The sequence below is a fragment of the Microcaecilia unicolor genome, chromosome 3 (assembly GCF_901765095.1).
Source record: "Microcaecilia unicolor chromosome 3, aMicUni1.1, whole genome shotgun sequence".
Taxonomy (NCBI): Eukaryota; Metazoa; Chordata; class Amphibia; order Gymnophiona; family Siphonopidae; genus Microcaecilia; species Microcaecilia unicolor.
In genome coordinates, this window is record NC_044033.1 from 190,881,781 (window position 1) to 190,908,104 (window position 26,324).

At 47.9% G+C, this 26,324-nt stretch overlaps 1 protein-coding gene and 1 non-coding gene across 2 annotated transcripts in view; both read left to right on the forward strand.

Annotated features, from left to right (window-relative positions):
- KANSL2 (KAT8 regulatory NSL complex subunit 2) overlaps window positions 1-26,324 on the forward strand; it is a 220,339-nt gene that overhangs the window by 184,167 nt on the left and 9,848 nt on the right. Inside the window, exon 7 of the mRNA XM_030196841.1 lies at window positions 2,397-2,493. Within this exon, the coding sequence (XP_030052701.1) occupies window positions 2,397-2,493 (97 nt within the window). The remainder of the gene's footprint in view (window positions 1-2,396; window positions 2,494-26,324) is intronic.
- LOC115467444 lies at window positions 2,596-2,730 on the forward strand. The gene has a single exon (XR_003941736.1). It is a non-coding gene; the product is annotated as a small nucleolar RNA SNORA2/SNORA34 family (small nucleolar RNA).

The following is a 26,324-nucleotide window of genomic DNA, read 5'->3' on the forward strand; positions in this document are numbered from 1 at the left end:
ATATGTAAAAAAGAATCACAATACAAACGTGCTTATATAAAATAAAAAGCTAGAAATAAACAGGGGATTCCATTGAACTAACTAGAAAATGAATATGACAAAAAAAGATTTAACAAAATAAAAATACAAAAAATTAACCATAAGCAAAAAAGGGGAAAACAAGAGTGTTATATAAAACAGGGAGAACTAAAATGAACAGCAAAAAGTTAAGTCTGCACATACCTTAGCTGGAGAAGTAAAAGGGGGCAAATTATGTTTACAAAAATGGTGTTTAAGCCATTTGGTGCCCAGAGTATATATCAACTCTTGTTCCTCACGTAGTAGTTTAATATCAATGTTTCCTCCACACCACGTAAAATGTATTTTCTTAACAATGGGTTACTAAAGGTGCACTAAGAACATTTCTTCCTATGCAACGTCTATGTTCAGTTATTCTTGTCTTGATAGCTCTTTTCGTTTTACCTACATAAAGAAGATTGCATGTGTGTGTGTGTGTATATATAACGCCCATAGTGTTGCAGTTTGAAAAATGGTTAAGTTGAAGCGTCTTATTACTATTAGGGCACACAAAAGATGGTAGTCAAAGACTGCCTACATACTGAACAACGCCTACGTAATGTATGTCCATTGCCTGCTGGTCTAATAGTATCTAGTACTGGAAAAGTGGATGGGACTAAAAATTCTTGCAAATTATTACGCGAATATGCAATAACAGGATATTTATTTCTAAAACATTCATGTGTTTCAAGAATATGCCAATGTTTTCTAATAATTCTACTGATGCCACCTGCAAAATGTGAAAATTTCAAAGTACACACTAAATCTGGTCTGGATTTATTGGTGGTGTGGGTCAAAAACATTTGCCTTTTTCCATTGCTCTAGATAAACTCTTGTCTATACATTTCCGAGGATAGCCTCTATGACTAAGTCTACTAGACGTGTGTTGATTTTACCTGAAATCTTTGTAAGTGCTTTAGTGGCTAAAGTGGTGATAAAATATTCGAAATGCATCTCGTATGTGTTCTAATTGTACATAATATTGTGTATCTAGAATCTGTCTTTCCACCTCACTGACATACTTCTCTCTTTCCTGAATAACAATTGCTCTGCCTTTGTCTTCTGGTTTCAAAATAATTTCCTGATTCTGTGATAGAGATCTTAGGGCAAGGTATTCCTTGTGTGTGAGATTGTGGAAAGATTTGCGTTTCCTTTTCTCTAAGTTCTTGATGTTTATTCTGTAGTGTCTTATTGTGTATGCACCTTTTTTGGAAGGTAATGTTAATTGTCTGTTTTTTATGTTGTTTTTTGTCTTTTAGCTTCATGCATAGTTTTCTCTCATCCTTTTAATAGTGTTTTGAAGTTGTTGTTTTTAACGATTTATATACTTTTTTCCAAGTTTCACATTTACCATAGATTTCTGCCCACGATTCACTTTTTAATTTGTTCATTTTTTAGCTCGTTTGTTTTTTTAGTTTTGTTTACTTTTCTTTTGGGTTGCTCACCCTTCATGTCCATTCCTTGTTTTTGATTATCAGTTTCACGATATAGCCTCCCTTGTCTTTTAATAACAGTCGTTTTTTTGATAGTTTTTTTTTTGTCACACCTCAGTCTGGTACTTGTATATGTGACCATAAACATGCTATGTAAGCCTTATTTCTATTAGCTTACGCTGATTGTATTTTATTTACTTGCCTTTTAATATGCTATTTGTTTACATGTAGATATTATTTTATATAAGTGTATAACCTATTGCATGTCTCTTTTATGTGCTATTTACACATCAATGTTTTACATGCCTTGTGCCATCTATACAATGTATCAATATACACAATTTTTATACATTATTAATTTATAAAGATGGTTCTATGCATCATTAAATGTCTGTTTTCTCTTTTATATATGTTTTGGTTGGTGACCACATTAGCTTTTTCCTTTTTGACGTACAAGTATATGATGCCACTTGTCTCTTTCTATGCAATACACATATGTCTCCTTTTCTTGCACTGTATATTAGTTATGTGTCAGTATTTCATAATTTGTTTTAACATTAACAGGAAGTTTAATCCCTTGATGACTAATCTAGGAATATGTATTGAATAACAAATTCCTAGGTATGTTACTTTTTTAATTCATTCATGCAATTTTATATTTACATTTATATTTATGTATATTTGTGTATAGATTTCCTCTTAATGTGTATAATTTTTAAACTTTATAGACCCCTGATGCAGGCCGAGTTGTGTCGGGTCTTCCTCATTGTTTTAGAAGAATTTTTAATAAACATATTTCTGAACACCATCTGTGAAAGGTTCCATTGCGCTACCTTTTCCTGCTTGGCGCTTTCCTTTCAGTGGAGCAATTTGCCTTCTGTTTGTGACCATATTGCTACATTTCAGGCACACACTACCCGGTCCAGCCAGCGATGCTTAGCCTTCGTGGATGATGTCCGATGCGCAAACCCAAGTCTTCCAATGGCCAGACACTGTCTTTCCCGTATCCTTTGTTTCATGTGATTAAGCTAAAGGGTAAGGGAGGCAAAGCTTGAAGTAGAAACTTTTGGACAGCTTAATGTAGCCTCCCTCTTGAGGATTATTTTTGGCCCTGAATCAAGGCCAATGGTTTGCTGTAGCTGTTGGCTTCAAGCAGGAGCCCAAAGGAATGTCTTCCTGTGGTCTGTTGGCTGTTCTGGAGTCTTCAATGGGGCAGCCACTTCAGATGGAAGAAACACATATGCTATGAATTAAGAGATCTCAAGCTGATCTGCGTGAAATTCAGAAGGATCTCATTTTTTGCTCTGTGCTGGTTTGTACAGCTGAGCATTGTAAACCTGTATTCAGTCAAACTCATTATTGTAAATCTGGATTGATTATATTTGGGGAGTGTGGTGCTGCATGGTAACTGTATTTTACATCCTTTCTGGTGGTAGCTGTTTCCTTCTGGTCTTTGCACCTCATTGAAGACCAGTCTGTATGAAGCTACAGTACAGAGTCTTAATTTGCAGTTCTGATGTTTTCCCATTTTCTCATCTTTAAACACCTTTCCTTATAGCACTCAGCCAGAGACTCTCTCTCAACACACTATGAGCTTTTGATTCTGACTAACAAGGTTGAGACTCCCTCCTTTCCTCTCTCCCTCACTCTTCTTAGACTGTGAGTGTTGATTTTGGAACATCTCCAGTTCCCAGCTGATCCATGGAGCAGGATTCATATTTGAGAATCGAACCCAGGTCTGTTATATGGTAGTAGTTAGCACTAGAACAAAACTATGGAGTAACTTTCTTTTAAAAAAAAAAAAAAAAGGAAAGATGAGAAATTGGGATCTGCAGAATTGCAGTGGCAAGGGAATCACTGCAGATCACAAAAATGAAGACATAAAATTTAAGTGGAATTTACTGCTGCAGTATCAAGAGGGAATAAAATGAGAGCCCAACGTGGCCATGTTTTGCTTAGTTAAGCTGCGTCTGGGGCAGACTGTTGATTGCACATAAAAATAACCGCAAGTTAATGATCACATAAAGTTATAAAATGTAAACACTGTCTTTAAAAATTAAAATCTAAACCTAATGCAGACTGACAATATATGCAAATTGGCAAATGAATCTAAAACATCAATTGTGATAGTGTCAGAATTACAAATATCAGTTGGAAAGTTGGATATCAATAAAACTGCTGTGCCTGCTCTCACATTTAGTCAAGTGTATATATATATTACATGCATGTTGAAAGAATAGGCAAATGAAGACTAGATGTGGCAATTACATTAAAATGATCTTGTGTGCTGGAAAAATTCGGCACATATCCAGAAGGAAATAGTTGAACAGCTCTTCCCTCTGGAATTAGCATAAATGTGGCAAATCTAAAAGCATATGATTTTTCTGAGCACTTGTACAGCTAAAGAATAATCCTTACAATGATAGTTGTATTGGAACACATAAACTGTGTCTGGAGTGCATAGATGAAACTGGGGGTGTTTTCAGTGTTTTCTAGCTTTTTTTTTTTGCATTTGAAATGTGTTTTAAATTGAAACATGATTATCTTGATTTGAGGTTGTTTTTACAAAATACATTGTTTGAAAATCAGGAAAGGAGATATTCCCCAGTAGAGGAACTCTTCTTTGTCGGTTTTTAGAGGGAAATGGGTAAAGCCATTTCATTTTATTTGGAGACTGAGGACGAGCCCAGAGCTAAAATATTGGTCATTCTTAACTATGAGGATCTTCCTAAGGAGGTCATGATGATACCCCTTGCATGGCATCCTCTCACTGTGCAGCTAGTTCCTGGAAAGGCAGACGCTATGCATAGCATTCCGAAGGCTTCCGGATTCGAGGAGCAACAGCTACCTCGCCACTCTGTAGTGGTTGAATCCACTCTCAAAAGGGCTAAGAGTTCTAGAACCTACACCTATGCGCCCTTGGGGTAAAATTTAAGGATCTTAGAGCAGGACTGTACAAACCCCAGGTACCAGGTTGCCATGTTGACTGAAAAGTAGGACCTGGCACTTAGTTTTGCAGTCCTGAGCATATTGAAATTAAGGATGCTAGCAGAATCTGTACTGTCCCTCCTCTCTCTCTCTCTCTCTTCCCCCCCCCCCCCCCCCCCAAAAAAAAAAAAAAAAAATCAAAGCTTCATTTGTAACACAAGAGCGCTTGACCACACACATACATCCCTCTTCCCCAGCCTGGTGCTGCAGATTGAAAGAAAAGAGTAGCTGCACATTAGGCCACAGCTGCCTCTTCTGCTGCTCACTACTGGAAATGCAAAATTTGAAGGCTGTGGCCTGATATGCAGCTGCTCTTCTTTACATTCCTTTCTCATCAGTGCTGGCAAGGGAGTAAGAGGTGGGTGTCTGTGCCGTGAGGGGGAGCAGGAGGCAACAAGAGGTGAGTGTCTTTATACCACCACAGGAGGGAGAGAATTGGGTGTCTCAGGGGACAGGGGATGAAGCAGAAAAGGATAGAGCTGTGGGGGAGGGGACAGGATCTGGGGAGGTATGTGCAGGTAGAGGATAGAGAAAGCTGGAAAGAGATGGAGAAATTCAGTTATGGAGGTGGTCAATAGAAGATAGCTGTGTTGGTGGGGAAGTTTACGAGACAGGAGTTTATACGGAGTGGTGGTCATCAAGAAAAAGCTATTGGTGTGTGCATGCTGGGGGGAGGTACAGACAGAGTGCTGGTGGGGGTTTGTGGGCTGGGGGGGGGGATATTCACCCTGGAAAGACAAACCACATGGAGCAACTACAGAAGCAGCCCATAAGGATGTTTAAGGAATTTGTTTTTTAAGGGAGGGAAGAGGGATTCAGAGAGGCTACTGCCTGGGGGTGAAAATGTGTTGAGGCTACTGCTGGGGTACCTGGGTAGGTGATAGAATGGCTTTTGGTTGTGGTTTCTGGGAGTGGGCAGACTAGGGTTAAAACTGCAGTTGCTGGGGAATAGGTGGGCAGTGGAGAAAGGCTAAGGTAACAGCTTCTGAGAGTACTACTACTACTAATATTTAGCATTTCTATAGCGCTACAAAGCATACGCAGCGCTGCACAAACATAGAAGAAAAACAGTCCCTGCTCAAAGAGCTTACAATCTAATAGACAAAAAATAAATAAAGTAATCAAATCAATTAATGTGAACGGGAAGGAAGAGAGGAGGGTAGGTGGAGGCGAGTGGTTACAAGTGGTTACGAGTCAAAAGCAATGTTAAAGAGGTGGGCTTTCAGTCTAGATTTAAAGGTGGCCAAGGATTGGGCAAGACGTAGGGGCTCAGGAAGTTTATTCCAGGCGTAGGGTGCAGCGAGACAAAAGGCGCGAAGTCTGGAGTTGGCAGTAGTGGAGAAGGGAACAAATAAGAAGGATTTATCCATGGAGCGGAGTGCACGGGAAGGGGTGTAGGGATGGACGAGTGTGGAGAGATACTGGGGAGCAGCAGAGTGAGTACATTTATAGGTTAGTAGAAGAAGTTTGAACAGGATGCGAAAATGGATAGGGAGCCAGTGAAGGGTCTTGAGGAGAGGGGTAGTATGAGTAAAGTGACCCTGGCGGAAGATGAGACGGGCAGCAGAGTTTTGAACCGACTGGAGAGGGGAGAGGTGACTAAGTGGGAGGCCAGCAAGAAGCAGATTGCAGTAGTCTAAACGAGAGGTGACAAGGGTGTGGATGAGGGTTTTGGTAGAGTGCTCGGAAAGAAAGGGGCGGATTTTACGGGTGTTGTAAAGAAAGAAACGACAGGTCTTGGCAATCTGCTGGATATGAACAGAGAAGGAGAGAGAAGAGTCAAAGATGACCCCAAGGTTTCGAGCTGAGGAGACAGGGAGAATGAGAGAGCCATCAACAGAAATAGAAAACGGGGGGAGCGGGGAGGTGGGTTTGGGGGGGAAAATGAGAAGCTCGGTTTTGGTCATATTTAATTTCAGGTGGCGTTGAGACATCCAGACAGCAATGTCAGACAAGCACGCTGAAACTTTGGTTTGGATGCAAGGTGAGATATCAGGGGTAGAAAGGTAGATTTGGGAGTCATCAGCATAGAGATGGTAGGAAAAGCCATGGGATGAGATTAATGAACCAAGGGAAGAAGTGTAGATAGAAAAGAGGAGGGGACCAAGAACAGAACCCTGAGGTACGCCGACAGGCAGAGGGATAGAAGTAGAAGAGGATCCACCAGAGTGAACACTAAAGGTGCGGAGGGAGAGGTAGGAAGAGAACCAGGAAAGGACAGAGCCCTGGAATCCAAGTGAGGACAGGGTATCGAGAAGTATGCTGTGATCGACAGTGTCAAAAGCAGCGGAAAGATCAAGAAGAATGAGGATGGAATATTGACCTCTGGATTTAGCCTGTAATAGGTCATTGGAGACTTTAGTAAGCGCAGTTTCGGTTGAGTGGAGAGGGCGAAAACCAGAGAGTAGGTGCACTACACCACCCACCCAACCTTAACAGCTATAAATTCTCCCTTGAACATATTCCACTTGATATTCAAAGCATCTACCGTATTTTTCGGACTATAAGACGCACTTTTTTCCCCCCAAATTTGGGAGGAAAATGGGGGGTGCGTCTTATAGTCCGAAGGTAGTGAGTTCGGGATCGCCCTCCCCTACTCACGTCACGCGATGTTCCCTGGTGGTCTAGTGACGTCGGGGCAGGAAAGAGCCCCCTCTTTCCTGCCCAGCGCGCTGCTCTCCGTCCTCCTGTATGCTGCCTGACTGTCTCGGCGAGATTCAAAATGGCCGCCGAGACTTCAATTCTCGGCGGCCATTTTGAATCTCGCCGAGACCGTCAGGCAGCATACAGGAGGACGGAGAGCAGCGCGCTGGGCAGGAAAGAGGGGGCTCTTTCCTGCCCCGACATCACTAGACCACCAGGGAACATCGCGTGACGTGAGTAGGGGAGAAGTGGTGACAGGGCCGGGGGGAGGGTGATCCCGAACTCGGACAAGACGCACCGGAGCACCTAGGTTTTAGAGGAGGGAAAAAGGAAAAAAAAATTTTTTTTTCCTATTTCCCTCCTCTAAAACCTAGGTGCATCTTATGGTCCGGTGCGTCTTATAGTCCGAAAAATACGGTAACTAGTCAGTGCTGCTTAATATCTGCTCTGACTGGCTGTTTCAAAAGTGGACAGGAGAAGTCGAGAGCCAGGAGCTATGCAGATGCCAGCAATATTAATTACCGCCTACAGAGCTAAGCAACCAATTAGGACTGCATAAATAGCAGGTCCTAACTTTGGTTGCTTAGCTATGTACTACTACTACTTAACATTTCTAAAGCGCTACTAGGGTTAGGCAGCGCTGTACAATTTAACATAGAGGGGACAGTCCCTGCTCAATGAGCTTACAATCTAAAAGACAAGTGAACAGTCAGTCCGAAAGGGGCAGTCAAATTGGGGCAGTCTGGATTTACTGAATGGTAAGAGTTAGGTGCCGAACCCAGCATTGAAGAGGTGGGCTTTAAGCAAAGACTTGAAGATGGGCAGGGAAGGGGCTTGGCGTGAGGGCTCAGGAAGGTTCCAAGCATGAGGCGAGGCAGAAGGCGCGGAGCCTGGAGTTGGCGGTGGTGGAGAAGGGTACTGAGAGGAAGGATTTGTCCTGTGAACGGAGGTTTCGGGTGGAAACGTAAGGGGAGATGAGGGTAGAGAGGTAGTGAGGGGCGGCAGACTGAGTGCATTTGTAGGTAAGAAGGAGAAGCTTGAATTGAGTGCGGTATCTGATAGGAAGCCAGTGAAGTGACCTGAGGAGAGGGGTGATATGAGTTTATCGGTTCTGGCGGAATATAAGATGTGCAGAACTGTAGGTGCCATCACTGAATATCATCCGACATCTGCATAGCTTCCAGGTTCTAGCCAGCATTGTCACAATCCTTTCCCTCCTGCTTTCCCTTGGCTGATTGTGACCCGCCTCCCAAATACCCCACCCCAAGATGAGCCCCCATGGGACCAGTCCCAAGAAAGGCTGCTCCAAGACGACCTTAGGGCCTACCTGTTATCCCAGGAACAATCCCCACTCATTCCTGCCCCTAGCAGCTGCAAGGCAGCCACCATAAGAATTCGTCATTTCAGGTCTGGCTCCCAGATACTAAAAAACTTTGTTGAGCCCTATCTTAGAGTGTTTTGGGAGAAAGGTTTACCAGGCCTCTATGCTTGTGTCACGCATACAGTCCTACCAGCTCTACATGTGCATCTGCTTGCAGAAATTAGTGCACAGTGTGTCTCAGTTTGCAGATTGTCTACCCTCGGACAAGGCTGCAGAACTCTTGTGTTAGTAGCCAAGCAGGAGGAGTATGAAAAGCACTGGGCCCAGGAAAAACCTATGATGCTTTCAATGTTGCATTCCAGATTTCTTCATTGGAGTGGAGGAGTGGCCTATTGGTTAGGGTGGTGGACTCTGGTCCTGAGGAACTGAGTTCGATTCCCACTTCAGGCACAGCTCCTTGTGACTCTGGGCAAGTCACTTAACCCTCTATTGCCCCAGGCACAAATAAGTACCTGTATATATAAACCGCATTGAGCCTGCCATGAGTGGGAAAGCGCGGGGTACAAAAACTAATAATAAAAAATTGGGTATTGGCATATGCAGACTCACTTGGCGAGTTCAAAGACAAGTTCAGAATTGTTTCCTTGAGCACCCTAATTCCCATGATTGAGGTCAAACGATTGGCTAAAGGATGCTTACACCCACATACAGATTCATCCCCAGTCACATGAAGTAGGGAAGCACCATTACTAGTATCCCATCCTGCCTTTTGGCCTTCCTCCCACTCCCTGAGTCTTTACCAAATGTCTTGCTGTAGTTGCAGTGTATCTACACAGACTGGAGGTGTGTGTGTTTCCCTGCTTACAACATGATTGGCTGGTCAAAACGCATCCCCAAGGAAGGCACTCGGGATTGAATGGAAAAAAACATTTGGGAGGTAGGGATCTGCTTCTACTAGGGTTTGGTCATAAACTACCCAAAGTACACTATTCATTTTGTGTGATCTATATCCTTTCTGTCTGAGCATTTGCAGATCCCTGCCTCCCATTGTTTTGTTACAGCCTTTGCATAGACAGCAGGGGAATGCAGCCACACTCACCTGCCCTCAATCTACTAAAACAAATAAACAAAATGAGAGAGCATGAAAAATAAATCAACAATTATGTGTTTGACAGCTCGGAATGGATTGAAGAGGGAGGGCACTCTAGGCTGCAGGGCAACCGCCTGCACATACATTCAGGGACATCTGAATTTAGGTGGAGGCAAACTCCAGTACACAAGGCTGTGTCAGATGAGATCACCTTGCTGTATTCCCCTGCTGTCTACAAAGAATACCTGTTACAGGTAAGCAACTCTGCTTTTTTGTGGGATTTCTGTTCAACTGCTGCTCTTTCCAAACAAAGTAAATGCTTTTCTTCAAGGACAAGCAGGACAATGATTCTTGCATCTGCGGCCCCGATGCTCAAAAGAACACTGGCGCTAGAGGCTATTAGCGCTGTACTAGCACTCGCATTTACTTGAGCAGAATGTTCAGAAGCCTGGAGTGTGGGAACAAATGAGCGTGCATTAGTAGCATGCTAAAGTAGGTAAGCTCATGTAAATCAGGTCATTTTGTATTCCTTCCCAGTGCTCAGAAAAGAACACCTGAAACAAAACTGCCAGCTAGGAGCAGGCATTAGGATGTTGGAATAGTGGATTTCTCATGCTTCTCTCATGATTCTTTCTGTAAAATGCTGAATTGTAGTAAAATATAGAAGCAGAAGGAAGCCCTTAAGTGCTGGTCATGAAAAACAGCAGACCCAAGCATACTTTGGCGTCTGTTTCCTGCATCTTAAATATAAGCGTCCAAGCTAACGGGAAAAGAATTATAAACACTTTAGGCCACAGAAAACAGATGCCATTGTGGGCTTCACGTTCGGGTTTTACCAGGTGAATGGTCACAGGAGCCAAGCTTACCATGGAACTCTTTTGCACGTGCACCAAGCACAGTCCTCCCGCGCCAAAGCACATTCATCCCACCAAACTCCCTAATTCTCAATGCTATGAGCGTGACCATATTTGCATCTCATTAGTGTTGAGCATTTAGGATGATGTTCTGGCGGAATTTTTTCAGCGCTATTTGGAACTGCGCTGGAGTTTTGAGCATCGAGGCCCCGGTGTAACATCTGGTGCAGCCCCATTAATGCCACCCAGCATTCTGTGCCTTCAAGAAGCTTTTAGCAGTGTCCCACTGCCCAGCATAGCGCGCACAACCATAATTCCTTCATTTTCCATGGAGCAGATAGGTTGTGCGTCTCCATTTCTCCACAGTGCGTCAAACGTTTTGCTCTCTTATGTTTCTTCAGTGCCTGTGGTCTTTTCTTCGTTTTCATCTTTCTCCTTGTTTCTCTGTATTTTTATTTTCTTTTTCAGATGTTATGGCAAGTTTATTTTTAACTGCTCTTTAGGCATCCTTAGGCCTCAGCATCCAGCTGGATACTCCTTTTCACATTTCTTGTGGGGTTTCCTTCCTCATGTTTGAGGCATCGTCTCTTTTCCCCTTCGTGTCCCAGAAAGTTCCAGTGGCTTTAAGCGGTGCACTAGTGCTACAGTTACTTTGGGACCGACCCCCATAGCTGGTTTCTGTTGTCCCTAGCCTCTAACTGTGTTCTTTGAAAATGCAGAAAAGCAGAGAGACCCAACAGGAGAAACTTTCTGGCACTCCTAAGTCCAATCCATCAGCATTGGAAGCATTGTTCCTTGTCATCAAGCAGATGAAGCCATTACGTATGGGTTGTGTCCATGAACCAGCAGGGGGAGATAGAGAGCACTCAACTTTTCACAGTGCCTCATGGCCAGCCAGCTCCACTGCCTCTTCAGTATTCTCTATCTCCCCAAGCAGGTTGGCTGCAGCTTCTTCGAGCTCCATCAAAAATCTGCCTGGGGGTGGCTCCTGGCTTGCCAGTTGTTAGCGGGGTTGTTAGAAGCTATAGCAGCTTCACTTTGAAGGCACATGGGTTAGCCCTTTCCCAGCCTTACCAATGCCCCCGTGGATGTGGACATATTAGTTTGCTTTTCCCTGTCCTTTCCCACTCAGTGGATGCAGGCACATTGGTTCGCCTTTCCCTGCCTTTCCCACTCATCTGAGCCTCCGGAGTTCTTATTACCTCTGCTTTCCTCACAGCGTTAAAAAAAAAAAAATGGAACAGAGGTTTTCCTTTGATTCTTCTATGGGACCGGAGCTGTGATACTCGGTCCGGTGAGGTAAGAGTGTTTTCTAACTCCTCCGGGGTGGGCCCGTGATCGGGGCATTTTTGGCGCAAAACCGCCATTTTGAATTTTCCCGCCGTTTTCGGCGATGGCTGCAGAGAATGTAAAGCGCTGTTCCCGGTGTGGCAAGCGCAAATCAGCAGCGGGGCTCTGTAAATCGTGCTGTACAGGTGTAAGTGCCGGCCCGAGCATGGCGAGCGATGATTCTTCCTGCTCAGAGCTGGCAGCAGACGCCATTTTGAATTCTCCGCATGGCGCAGCCTCCGTAGAGACGTGAGCCCGGGGGGGGGGGGCTCGAATTGAAGCTATTCAGGGAGCGGCTAGCCCCAGACGGGATCTGGGTGCCCAGGGCGAGTTTTTCTTCCCTGATTTTGTGATGGTATTGCATAAAGCATACATGCTGAAAAGAGCTCTCCTTCAAGGGTCGTTTGAGGGCCCTTATATTGTTATATTGATTCTGGCCTGGGACTGCCTGCTGAGGCTATTTTCCCTGATAATTGGCATAAAGAAAAGCGTAGAAGGGCTAATTCCATATCATCAAGCTGATCAATCCATAGACTGGTGGGTTGTGTCCATCTACCAGCAGGTGGAGATAGAGAGCAAACTTTTGCCTCCCTATATGTGGTCATGTGCTGCCGGAAACTCCTCAGTATGTTCTCTATCTCAGCAGGTGGTGGTCACACACAGCAGCAGCTCTGGCTAGGCCTCCGAGCCTAATCGTTAGGTTTTGTTGAGGCCTGGGGTTGAGGGCTCTTTTGAGCAAGTGCAAACCTGGTGGTGCCAGGTCCCTCCTTTTCTCCCCCCTCCCGCTGGCTCCGTTTAAAAAAAAAAAAAAAAAAAATTTTTTTAAACGTCTTTAAAGGCGTTTAATTCGACGTTTCTTTAAACGTTCATTGCAGCTACTCACTGGGACACCAGTTCGTTACAGCTCGGAGCGGCAAGCAGGTAATTTTACCTTTTTATAGCGGGCAGGGGGTTCCCCGATTCTTCTCCTCGTGGCAATGGCGTCGGAGGGCGAGGGCGCAAAGGGTCGCTCCCCGGATCGCTGGAGCGCTTCTAGAGGGGATGCGGGGGTTTTACAACCTGATTCGCCCTTGATGGGTGATAGTTTAGTGACCGATGTATGTCCCGGTCGTTCCTCCAGCGTGGCGGTTTTTTCCCGCCATAAACGCCCATCCCCCACTCCTCGCCTCCGCCATCTTGGCCGGCCACGTGGCTCGGACGGCTTCTTCGGGGCCGCCCTTGAGGTTGGAGACACTAATGCCATGAACGCCCTTAATTTGGGCGACGGCACAAAAGCGGCTAAAGTTAAGCGCCGTTCTTCCCGCGTGGCTCCTTCACGGAGTTTCGCGCCGGACGCCATTTTGGATGCGCAGCATGTCTCTCCCCCGCTATTGCGAGCGCCGGTTGAGAGTGCGTCTAGGGCTGTTGCCCAGGCTGCGGAAGTGCACAGTCTGGGGGGTTTCTCCCCCGAGTTTGTTTTGCTGCTGCATCAGGCTTTCCTCATGCAAAACGCTGCCCCTGCTCCCTCTTCGGATAAAGAGGTTGAGGTTCCCAGAGGTAAACGCCCTCGGGTTGATTTCCAGGCCTTGGAGGACTTTTGTCTCCTCCGATGTAGATGAGGGCAGCGTGTCTGAGGTCTCCCAACGATCCTTTGCGGATTCCTTGGAGGAGATAGATCCCCGCTCGGATGGAGCGGATGACCCCTCTGCAGCGCGGCTTTTTAGCCCAGAGGATTTGCCCAACCTGTTGTTACAGGCCATGGACACTTTGAAGATTTCCTCTCCGGAGGACGTCTCTCCCTCAGCCCCTGTTGGCTCTGCCATTATGCTGGGGACGAAGCGCCCGCCTAGAACCTTCCACGTGCATGATGCCATGCACACCTTAATTGCGGCTCAATGGGATGTCCCGGAAACGAGCCTTAAAGTGGCTAGGGCTATGTCCCGCCTCTATCCTTTGGCTGTGAGTGAACGTGAGGCCTATCTGTGGCCTACCGTGGATTCTTTAATCACTGCGGTGACTAAGAAAACGGCGTTGCCGGTGGAAGGTGGCACGGCCCTAAAGGACGCCCAAGACAGAAGATTGGAGGCGGCCTTAAGGTCGTCCTTTGAGGCAGCTGCTTTAAGTTTGCAGGCCTCAGTTTGCGGCTCCTATGTGGCCAGGGCGTGCCGGACTATGGTGCAGCGGGCTTCCCCCTCGGATCATTCCTTGAGGGCTGATTGGCCGGCCCTGGAATCGGGCTTAGCCTATTTGGCAGACTTGCTGTATGATGTCTGGAGAGCCTCAGCTAAAGGCATGGCTCAGACAGTCTCTGCGCGGCGGTGGCTTTGGCTGAAACATTGGTCTGCTGACCACGCCTCTAAATCCCGCCTGGCTAGATTGCCTTTTAAAGGCAAGCTGCTCTTTGGGGTCGAGCTGGACAAAATCGTGACCGATCTCGGCACGTCTAAGGGCAAGAAATTACCAGAGGTCAGGGCTCGGGTTAGTACTCGTCCCGATACCTCCAGAGGACGGTTGCAGGAAGCCCATCGGTACCGCCCGGGCAAGTCGGGTTCCTCTGCCCCCTCTTCCTTCAAGAGGAATTTCTCCCCCAAGCAGCATTCCTTTCGCAGAGACCGCCGTCCCGGAGGTGCTCCCTCCGGTCCTCCCCCAGGGTCTCGTACCCAATGACGGGGCCTTGGTCCACGCCCCAGTGCAGATTGGAGGACGGCTGTCCTCGTTTCTGGGCGAGTGGACCACTATAACTTCAGACGCGTGGGTGCTGGAAGTCATCAGAGACGGCTACAAGCTAGAGTTCTGCCAACCCTTAAGAGACGGGTTTGTACTCTCTCCCTGCAAGTCTCCGGTCAAGCTGTGGTAGTGCAGCAGACCTTGGACAACCTGATCCGCCTGGGTGCGGTCGTTCCGGTGCCAAAAAATCAGATTGGCAAGGGACGTTACTCCATTTACTTTGTGGTTCCAAAGAAAGGAGGTTCTGTCCGGCCTACCCTCGACCTCAAAGGGGTGAATCGGGCCTGGAAAGTGAGGCACTTTCGCATGGAGACTCTCCGCTCTGTTATAGCGGCAGTGAAGGCAGGAGAGTTCTTGGCTTCCTTGGACATCAAGGAAGCGTACCTGCATATTCCCATCTGGCCTCCTCTCCAACGCTTTCTGCGTTTTACAGTCCTGAGACGACACTTCCAGTTCAGAGCCCTCCCTTTCGGGTTGGCTACTGTTCCGCGGACCTTTTCCAAAGTAATGGGGGTCATAGCGGCCTTCCTGCTAAAGGAAGGAGTACAAGTCCATCCTTATCTGGACGACTGGTTGATCCGAGCCCCCTCTTATGCAGAGTGCGGCAAAGCTATGGACCGGGTAGTTGCTCTTTTGAGCTCCCTGGGATGGATCATCAACTGGAAGAAGAGCCAGCTGCGCCCGACTCAGTCCCTGGTGTATCTGGGAGTTCGATTCGACACCCAAGTGGGCAGAGTGTTCCTGCCAGACAATCGGATTGTCAAGCTTCAGGCTCAGGTGGACTAGTTCCTAGTAGCCTCTCCTATTCGGGCTTGGGACTACGTGCAGCTGTTGGGCTCTATGACGGCCACGATGGAAGTAGTGCCCTGGGCCAGGGCTCATATGAGACCACTACAGCTATCTCTGCTGCTGCGCTGGACTCCGATGTCGGAGGATTATGCTGTGCGCCTTCCCGTGGACCCAGCAGTGCGCAAGGCGCTGAGCTGGTGGACGCAGACAGACAAGTTGTCTGCAGGATTGCCTCTGGTGACCCCGGAGTGGATTGTCGTCACGACAGACGCCTCTTTGATGGGCTGGGGAGCCCACTGCTTGGGAAGGACAGCGCAGGGGCTCTAGTCTCGGTCTATCAACCTCCTGGAACTCAGAGCCATTCGGTTGGTGTTATTGGAGTTCATCCCGGTACTGGTGTTGAAGCCTGTACGGGTCCTGTCGGACAATGCCACGGCTGTGGCCTATATCAACCGCCAAGGAGGTACCAAGAGCGCCCCTCTAGCCAGGAGGCTATGAGTCTTTGCCAGTGGGCGGAAGCGAACCTGGAGCAGCTTTCAGCGGCCCACATTGCCGGAGTCATGAATGTCAAGGCGGACTTTCTCAGTCGCCATACCTTGGAGCCCGGAGAGTGGCAACTATCTGCTCAGGCGTTCTTGGACATCACGAAGCGCTGGGGCCAGCCGAGCCTAGATCTGATGGCGTCATCGGCCAATGGCCAAGTGCCGCGCTTTTTCAGCAGAGGACGGGACCCTCGATCCCTGGGAGTAGATGCTCTTCTCCAACAGTGGCCGACACAAGAGCTCCTCTATGTGTTCCCGCCCTGGCCCATGTTGGGCAGGGTGCTAGACCGGGTGGCAAAGCATCCCGGCAGGGTAATCCTGGTAGGTCCGGATTGGCCCAGACGTCCCTGGTATGCGGACTTGTTCAGGCTCTCAGTCGACGATCCTCTGCGGCTGTCAGTGGAGCAGGGCCTGTTTCATCAGGGTCCCGTGGTGATGGAGTATCCCTCTCCCTTTGGTCTTACGGCCTGGCTATTGAGCGGCAGCGTCTGAGGAAGAAGGGCTTCTCAGACAAGGTCATCGCCACTATGCTGAGAGCGAGGAAGCGCTCTACTTCTACTGCTTACGCCAGGGTTTGGCGTATCTTTGCAGCATGGTGTGAAGCAGGCTCACTTTCTCCCTTCACTGCTCCAATTTCTTCAGTGTTGGCGTTCCTGCAAGAAGGTCTGGAGAAAGGCCTGTCGCTCAGTTCCCTTAAAGTCCAGGTAGCGGCTCTGGCTTGCTTCAGGGGCCGCCTGAAGGGTGCTTCCCTGGCTTCACAGCCAGATGTGCGCTTTCTCAAGGGAGTTAATCACCTGCGCCCTCCTCTGCACTCAGTGGTGCCTGCGTGGAATCTCAACCTGGTGCTAAGAGCATTGCAGAAGCCGCCTTTTGAACCCTTGTCGAGGGCATCTCTGAAAGACCTGACGTTGAAAGCAGTCTTTTGGTGGCTATCACTTCAGCCAGAAGAGTTTCCAAGCTCCAGGCGCTCTCATGTCGAGAGCCTTTTCTGCAGTTCACTGAGGCAGGAGTGACTATTCGCACAGTGCCTTCCTTCCTGCCCAAGATTGTTTCTCGCTTCCATGTGAATCAGCAGCTCTGTCTCCCTTCCTTTCGTAGGGAGGACTACCCAGAGGAGTACTCTGCTCTTAAATATCTGGATGTGAGACGAGTCATCATCAGATACTTGGAAGTGACCAATGATTTCCGGAAATCGGATCATCTGTTTGTCCTGTTTGCAGGTCCTCGTAAGGGTCTGCAGGCTGCTAAGCCTACAGTGGCAAGATGGGTCAAGGAAGCCATTGCAGCGGCTTATGTGGCCGCGGGGAAGGTGCCGCCTATCCAGCTGAAGGCTCACTCCACGAGAGCTCAGGCGGCCTCGATGGCAGAGGCCGGATCCGTCTCCTTGGAAGAGATATGCAAGGCGGCAACTTGGGCTTCGGCTCATACATTCTTCAAGCATTACCGTTTGACTGTGGCTGCACGGGCGGAGGCCCGGTTTGGAGCTTCAGTGTTGAGGTCAGGGATTTCAATGTCCCGCCCTGGGTGAGTACTGCTTCGGTACATCCCACCAGTCTGTGGATTGATCAGCTTGATGATATGGAAGGTAAAATTATGTATAATCATACCTGATAATTTTCTTTCCATTAATCATAGCTGATCAATCCATAGCCCCTCCCAGATATCTGTACTGTTTTTATTCTGGTTGCATTTCAGGTTCAAGTTTAGTCTTCAGTTACTTCAGAAAGACTTCGTGTTCAAGTTTTTTCACTTGGATTCTTCAAGAGTTAAGACGAGTTTGTGTTACAGTGAGCTGCTGCATTCCTCTCCCCTCCGTTTTACGGGGCTGGATTGAGACTTAAAATTCTGCCGGCACTCCCTCCCGCTTCGTGCGGCTGTAGGGCAGCTTTGTACCCCTCCCGCTTCGGCGGTGTTAGGGTCAGTCAGCTCCTCCCGCGGTTGCGGTTGCAGGATAAGCCAGATCCCCCCGCATCGGCGGGTGTGGTGTCCCTCCCCCGCTCCGCGGGGATGAGCTGGACGGATTCCCCTCCCCCACTTGTGTGGGGATGAGCTGGGTTAATTCCCCTCCCCCGTTTCGGCGGTGGTGAGCTGGGCAGAGTGTCCCTTCGTGGGTGTAATTCTCTAAGTGCTGAGTCCTGCGGATGGAGCTTTGATATCGACATACTGAGGAGTTTCCGGCAGCACATGACCACATATAGGGAGGCAAAAGTTTGCTCTCTATCTCCACCTGCTGGTAGATGGACACAACCCACCAGTCTATGGATTGATCAGCTATGATTAATGGAAAGAAAATTATCAGGTATGATTATACATAATTTTACCTTCCCCTTCAGATTGTGGTGCACCGCCTCCCCCCCCCCCCCCCCTGTGGTCGGCGAGAGTTCTTGCAGGCCTTCGTGGTCTGAGGAGCTAGAGTCAGGTGCAGAATTACCACAGGATCTGGATGATCCCTCTGCGGTGAGGATTTTCCACCGTGATGAGCTGCCAGCGCTTATTTCAGATGCCCTACAGGTCCTTTCTATTGAAGAACCTGACAGTGGCACGGCCTCCTCTGTGAATCCTAGGATGGCTAGTACCAAAAAGCCTGCTCGAGCCTTTCCTTTGCATGACTCCATCCAAGAGCTTATTTCCGCTCAGTGGGCTGACCCCGAGGGACCTTTGAAAGTTTCCAGGGCTATGAGGCAATTATACCTTCTGCGTGAGGAGCATTTGTCTCACTTTGCAAGGCCTAAAGTAGATGCCCTAGTCACTGCGGTGACAAAGAGAACTACCCTCCCTGTGGAAGGAGGAGTTGCCCTGAAGGATGTACAAGACCGTAGGCTGGAAGCAGCACTTACGGTCCTTTGAAATTGCAGGTCTTACTGTTTGGGCGTCTGCATGCAGTTGTTATGCTGCTAGAGCCTGCCTGGCGTGGTTGCAACAGGCAGTGGAACAGCCCGGAGATGGAGCGGAGCCCTTCTCGGATGTGGCTCCGCGGCTGGAGTCATCCTTGTCCTTTTTGGCTGATGCCCTTTGATATTGTCAGAGCTTCGGCTAAACAAATGGCAGTAGTAGTGGTGGCTCGCTGTCTTATTTGGCTACGACATTGGGCAGCGGACATGGCCTCTAAGCAAAGGTTGGTGAAGTTGCCCTTTCAAGGCCTTCTCCTATTTGGAAAAAAAAATTGTTAAAGGCCTGGGAGTTCCTAAACCCCAGCCCGAAGATAGGCCGAGGCCTTCCTCCAAGGGCCAGGCGGTCCACTCCTCTTATAGACCTCGCGTCCTTGAAGCTAGAAGGTACCGCCCGGGGCATTCTGCTGGGTTCACTTCTCATGCCCGTTTTTCAGCAGAGGAACTCCTTTCGCTCGGACAAGCATTCCGCAGCCACCGGCTCTAGGCCTGGAGTTCAGGGGCGACCCTCTCAATGATGGTGCGCCGGCCCCCTCTTCGTTTCCTGTCATTGGAGGACGCCTTTCTCTCTTTGCCCGAGGAGTGGGCCAATATTTCCTCAGATCAGTGGGTTCTGGACCTGATCAGAGATGGCTACAGAATAGAATTCAATGCCCCAGTAAGAGACGTGTTTGTGGAGTCCCGATGCGGTTCTGCCGCCAAACGGGTGGCGGTAGAGGAGACTTTGCAAGGTCTGATTCAGTTAGGGGCCGTGTCCCCGGTACCTCCCGCCGAACACGGCTACGGCCGATACTCCATCTACTTTGTGGTGCCGCGAAAAGGTGGGTCTTTTCGCCCTATTCTGGACTTTAAAGAATTAAACAAGTCCCTGAGAGTGCGACATTTCCACATGGAAACCCTGTGCTCCGTCGTTGCTGCGGTACAGCCAGGAGAGTTTCTCACGTCTCTAGACCTGGAAGAAGCTTACTTGCACATACCAATTTGGCCCCCGCACCAGAAGTTTCTGAGGCTTGCAGTGTTGGAAAAACATTTCCAGTTCCGGGCCTTGCCTTTTGGCCTCGCCACAGCTCCCCGAACCTTTTCGAAGGTAATGGTGGTGGTAGCTGCTTTGCTCAGGCGAGAAGGTATCAGGGTTCACCCGTACCTAGACGACTGGCTCATCACAGCAGACTCTGTAACAGTGAGCTATCAAGCTACAGCCAGAGTGGTCTCAGTACTTCAATCTCTAGGCTGGGTCGTCAATATGGCCAAAAGTCACCTGACTCCCTCACAATCTCTAGAATATTTGGGGGCCAGGTTCGACACAGACTCGGGCTATGTATACCTACCCGAGCTAAGGCGGTGCAAGCTTCAGAATCGGGTCCGTCTGCTCCTGAGGATGCCCCGCCCGCGAGCTTGGGACATTGTCCAGCTGCTGGGATCGATGACAGCCACATTGGAAGTGGTGCCTTGGGCAAGAGCGCACCTGAGATCTCTACAGTATTCCCTACTTCAAAGATGGTCTCCAGTTTCTCAGGATTATCAATGCAGACTTTCTTGGCTCCCTGCGGCCCAACTCAGCATGGAGTGGTGGCTCTCAGACAGCATGCTGCGGCGAGGAATGCTGCTGGCGCTCCCCGATTGGTGTGTAGTAGTGACAGATGCCAGCCTGAAGGGCTGGGGTGCACATTGCAAGGGGAAGCATGCCCAGGGTCTATGGACACCCGAGGAGTCGGAGTGGTCCATCAACCGCCTGGAGTTGAAAGCGGTGTTTCAGGCGCTTCTGGCCTTTCAAGTGACCCTGGAAGGATTGGCTGTCAGAGTGATGTCACACAACACAACAGCAGTGGCCTACATAAATCGACAAGGCGGCACTCAGTGCAGAGCACTGGCCGCGCAGGATGAACAGATTTGCCACTGGGCCGAGCTGCATCTTCAGTTTCTGTCGGCAGCTCACATTGCAGGTCAGAGCAGCATGCAAGCCGATTATCTAAGCAGGCATCAGATCGATCCAGCAGAATGGGAGCTAGCAGACTAAGTATTCCTGCAGATATGTGCCAAATGGGGCAAGCCCGTGATGGATCTTATGGCGAAAGTTCAAATGCCAAAGTCCCGTGCTTCTTCAGCAGACGGAGAGATCCTCGCTCGGCAGGGTTGGATGCCTTGACTCAGCCCTGGCCTCCGGGCCTCCTATATGTGTTCCCTCCGTGGCCCTTGATAGGGCACGTGCTGCTGCGGATTCGGCTGCACCCAGGAGAAGTGGTCCTCATCGCCCCGGATTGGCCCAGGAGGCCTTGGTATGCGGACCTCCGACAGATGCTAGTGGAGGCTCCCCTTCCTTTATCTCTGGTACCGAACCTGTTGTCACAGGGCCCGGTAGCCATGGAGGACGCCTGCCGCTTTGGTCTTATGGCATGGCGATTGAGAGGGCGCAATTGAGGGACAAAGGCTATTCAAACAGTCATTTCCACTCTCCTGCAGGCCCGCAAGAGTTCCTCTTCCGTGGCTTAAGCCAGGATTTGGCACCAGTTTGAGTCTTGGTGTGCTTCAAAAGCGATCACACCCATGCGGGCTCCTGTCTCGCTGATTCTGGACTTTTTGCAGGATGGTGTACAAATAGGCTTGGCCTATAATTCCCTGCGGGTGCAAGTGGCAGCGTTGGCCTCCCTTCGTGGTAAGGTTGAAGGCGTGTCTTTAGCTGCTCATCCAGATGTGGCACGGTTTCTTAGTGGGGTGCTTCGGCTCCGGCCTTCCGTGCGAGCACCCTGTCCAGCTTGGAACCTGGGGCTAGTTTTGAAGGCCCTGCAGGCTTCTCCTTTTGAGCCGCTTCGGTGAGCATCGGAGAAAGATTTGACACTAAAGGCCATTTTTCTTGTGGCCATTACTTCGGCGAGACGGGTGTCAGAGCTCCAGGCGCTGTCCTGTAGAGATCCATTTCTGCAATTCTCAGAGTCCAGGGTCACGGTTCGGACCGTGCCTTCCTTCATGCCTAAGGTGGTTTCATTGTTTCACCTAAACCAGCCTATTTTCTTGCCCTCCTTTGAAAAGGAGGAGTTTCCAGAATCTTTTGGGCAGTTGCACCTGTTGGATGTGCGCAGGACTCTGCTGTAGTATCTGCGAGTTACTATCTCTTTCAGGATCTATGATCATCTGTTTGTTTTGCTATCAGGTCCTCGCAGAGGGTCTCCAGCGTCTAAAACCACTATTGCCCGCTGGCTCAAAGAAACTATCTTTTCAGCTTATCTGCTTGCTGGCCGGTCTCCGCCTGTAGCCTTTAAGGCGCATTCTACCGGAGCGATTTCTTCCTCTTGGGCTGAAACTGGAGCACTCTCTCGTCAAGAGATATGCAGTGCAGCAACATGGGCTTCTAAGCTCTCTTTTGCCCGACATTACAGGCTGGATGTGGCTGCTAGGAGGAATGCGCGTTTTGGAGCACAAGTGCTAGCGCGTGGTGTGACCTGTTCCCACCTTGTATAGGGATTACTTTGTTACATCCCATACGTAATGGCTTCATCTGCTTGATGACAAGGAAGGGAAAATTAGGTTCTTACCTTGGTAATTTTCTTTCCTTTAGTCATAGCAGATGAAGCCATGAGCCCTCCCTGTATGATTGTCTGTATGCTGTAAATCTGTTTCAGGTTCTGTTCTTGTTTCCTGAAGTTCCTTCCTTGGGAGAAAGTTGGAAAACAGTCTTCAGGATTCATGTTCACTTATAGGAGGATGAGTCCATTCCCTCCAGTTTGTTTTGGAGGATGAGTTTATTCCCTCCAGGAGGATGTGTTTTTTTTTTTTTTTTAATTATTATTTCTTTATTCATATATTTCCATATATCATCACAATACGTGAATATGCAATCGGCATTTAAACAAAAGGCAAAAATAAAGAGAAATATCATTAACAGCCTTTCTGTCCACAAGTTTAGGAAATTTTGGAATCCAAGAATTTAGAATTTAAAATAAAACATATAGCAATAATTAAGGACTAGTGGTTGCAACCTCTGGTTCAGACCCCAACCTGCATTTAGGGAGGGCACTCAACATTCAATTCCACTCTAGCATCTAGAAATTGTTTTAACTGTTTTGGGTCTACAAATTGAAACTGTTTACCCTTAAGCATTACATTACAATAACAAGGAAAACGTAATATAAAAGTTGCTCCCAGTTCCACCACCCTAGGGCGGAGTTCCAAAAAGGCCCTCCGTCTCATCTGTGTAGGCCTTGAGAGATCAGGAAAAATACGAATTTTTGAGCCCAAAAACAGATTTTCTAAGTGTCTCAAGGAAAGCCTTAATACGGCATTCCTGTCAGGCTCCAGCACAAAGGTAACAAGCAGAGTCAACCTTTGAGTAATTATCTCCAATGAACTTTCAAGGAAAGAAGTAAGATCCATTCCTTCCCCTGCTATCGGGGGATTTTCTTCCACCACTCCTGATGTAATAAGCCCGAGTAAGGGGAGGCAGTGAGTCCTTATCCATTCCAAGAATATCAATCATATATTTTTTAACCATGTCCAAAGGGGAAATTAAAGGCGATTTGGGAAAATTAAGAAACATGAGGTTTAATCTTCTAGTCTGGTTTTCTAGGTACTCCAGTCTTTTATGTAGGAAATTATTATCCTTAACCAAAGCCGTTTCTACAGATCCCATTTCTTGAATTTTAATATTCACAGTCTCCAAATCTAAGGTTTGCTGTGCAGTCTTTTGCGCCTGAAGCAGGGCAGCCTCAGAAAAAGAGTCTTTATGTCAGAAGTATTCATTTTTAAAGTAGTTTGCATAGAAGTGTGAATGCTGTAAACCATATCCCATAGTGACTCTGTCACAGTTGATGGTCTATTCACACCACTAATGGCTGGAGAAGGGTGAGGTTGATCTTCAACACAAGCAAGTTTAGAAACTATATCCTGAGGCAATACCTTTGAAGCTGATTGTAGCAATAGTTCTCGGCGTTGAGATTCAGCCTCCGTTACTGCAGACACTCCCTCAAACAGGTCGGGCTGAGCCCCTTCGGCTTCCTTCCCTGTCAGAGCTGCCAGCAACTCCCCTCCAGGCTGGGGTGGAGCAACTCGTTCCACGGGGCTCAGGGAAGCCCCGTTTCCATTCTCAATTGACACCGAAGTGCCGAGAGTTGCAGAGGGGGTCGAAAAGCCCTGAGAACCTGGTTGCTGCCTGAAAAATTGCAAAGTTGTCTGCCTCGTGGCTGAAGAAGTCACAGGAGCTGAGGGATGTTCCTTCACTTTTCCCCTCCGTTTCCCCATGCTTAATGAGGCGACAGAGGTGCTGTAGAGGACCTACAAACAGATCAACTTCCAGGAGCTAACACAGGTGCGTCCATTCACAACGCCTTTTGAGTTCATGCCCTTGTTAAGGGGCCATCGTTCGCTGTGAGGAAAGTTCATGTTATTCCCATTGCGGTTTGCCATACTGCTTTGGAAGTTTCAAATACTGAAGAGGCAGTGGAACTGGCTGGCCATGAGGCACTGTGAAAAGTTGAGTGCTCTCTATCTCCCCCTGCTGGTTGATGGACACAACCCATATGTAATGGCTTCATCTGCTATGACTAAAGGAAAGAAAATTACCAAGGGTAAGAACCTAATTTTCCCATTCTGTATTGATATTTAGAGCATTTAGCATCTGAACTTCATCATTCTATTAAAAATCACATCTAGCACCTACCTATTTCTGGCCAACTATGGATTTTTGGAAGTACCTAAAATCACCTGGGCAAGCCTGTTTTAAAGTAAATTCCATTTTCTTTTAGTTATAAGCCAGTCTAAGCTTTATTCATTAATCCAGTTTTATGGTTCATGGACTTAGTGTTTAGTTAATCGTATCTTAAATTTGAGCCAAGGAGGTGCTTCTCAGGCATGCAAAACCGACATACATTAAACAGCACCGTTGTCTATTCAAACTTAATATTAGTACAGCCCAAAAACCCCAGTAGGAGCAGATATTGCTGATCAAACCTACTAGAAACCCAATACATACTCATTCATTTATCAGCCTTGAGGCAATAAAAGAGTAGCTAACTGGGTAGAGCAGTGGTCTGAGAACTAGAGAAGCCTGGGTCATGATCTTGGGCAAGTCACTTAACTCTCCGTTGGTTCATATACACATCCTATATAATAAAAAGAACCTCCAACATTCTGAAGCTGACACTGTGGCAGTGTAGGTTTCGTAAGTCTGTAGTTCAACGTTTCATTGGCTCTCACTGTCCCTGCCCTCACGTCGAGGAAATGGAACGCTGCATAGTTGCCAAGCAAACAAACGTGATGTCACAGGAACGAAGAACCAATCAGAACGGAACTTGGAGGAGGGAATTGGAGTGGATTGAATCTCTAACAAACAATCATATACAGGGAGGTATGAACATCAGTGGAGGCAAGTGCACAGAACGGAAGGGAAGACAAACATTTAATCACTTTGTCACTCATACACATACACACAGACATCACACACACACACACACTCAATCACTCTGCGTATCTCTCTCTTACACTGTCTGTAAAACACACAGTCACTCTCAGTCTCTCACATGGGCAACTGTATGTTGCATTCTCACGAGTAAGGAGCTCTTCTGATGTGATTGTTAACCTGATTGAAGGGCCTGAACAAGGAAAACTTTTACCACATTGTAGCACAGTTTACACACAAAATATTGTGTATAAAGAAATCTTACACATGTAAACAACAACTATATTCAGAATACAACCGTGGAAACATTAATGGCAGGAACTCATTACATTGCTAGCGCCTGTTTCATTGCATTAAGAAACGGGCCTTTTTCACTAGTCTTATATAATACTCACTATGAACCTGGCTGCCTGTGTCCGTAACTTTGGGCTCCGAAGCCCCAGCTGACGTCACTGGGCGTGATCAAGTTGGAATCTGTGTGCTTGCGTCAAACGTCAGACACACGAACACAAACTGATTCCAACTTTATCACGACTCCACGCTGCACAGCCGAAAACAGGACTTCAGCTGGCGGGGGTTGGGGTCCCCCGCCAGCACAAGGTATGCGACGGCGGTGGGGGAGGTTTTGCGGCGGGAAGGAGGGCTCGATAGGGTTGCGACAGGAGGGATCAGGAAGTCCTGGGGGGGCGGGGGTCTGCAATTCGGAGGGAGGGAGGGGGGTCTGGAATTCGGAGGGAGGGAGGGGGTCTGGAATTCGGAGGGGGGATGGGGTCTGGACTTCGGAGTAGGGGGGAATGCACCACCTGTACAAAAACTTTAAAAAAAGAGGGAAGACCCTGAAACTTGGAGGGGGGGGGGGCGGACGACGACCCTGGAACACGGAGGAAGGGGGGGGACACTGGAACTGGGTGGGAGGGAGGGACCCCAGGCGCACACACACACTCACAGACACACACTCGCACACAGTCTCACACACAAATACACTCTCTCACACAGTCACTCTCACACACACTCTCTAAAACATACACACTCCGAGGAAAACCTTGCTAGCGCCCGTTTCATTTGTGCCTGAAACTGGCCTTTTCTACTAGTTTACAATATAAGCCCTCCAGGGACAGGAAAATTATCTAAGGTACATCTTCTTGAGCTACAACTGAAAAAAGGCTTGAGCTAAATACAAATTCCTTTACCTCGTTCCTTTCCCTTCCAACTAAATTTTCTCACACAGCTATTCACCAAAATAACAAGCATTAGTTCTTAAAATAATGTGTTCCTAACCAATATTGGCAAAGGGAA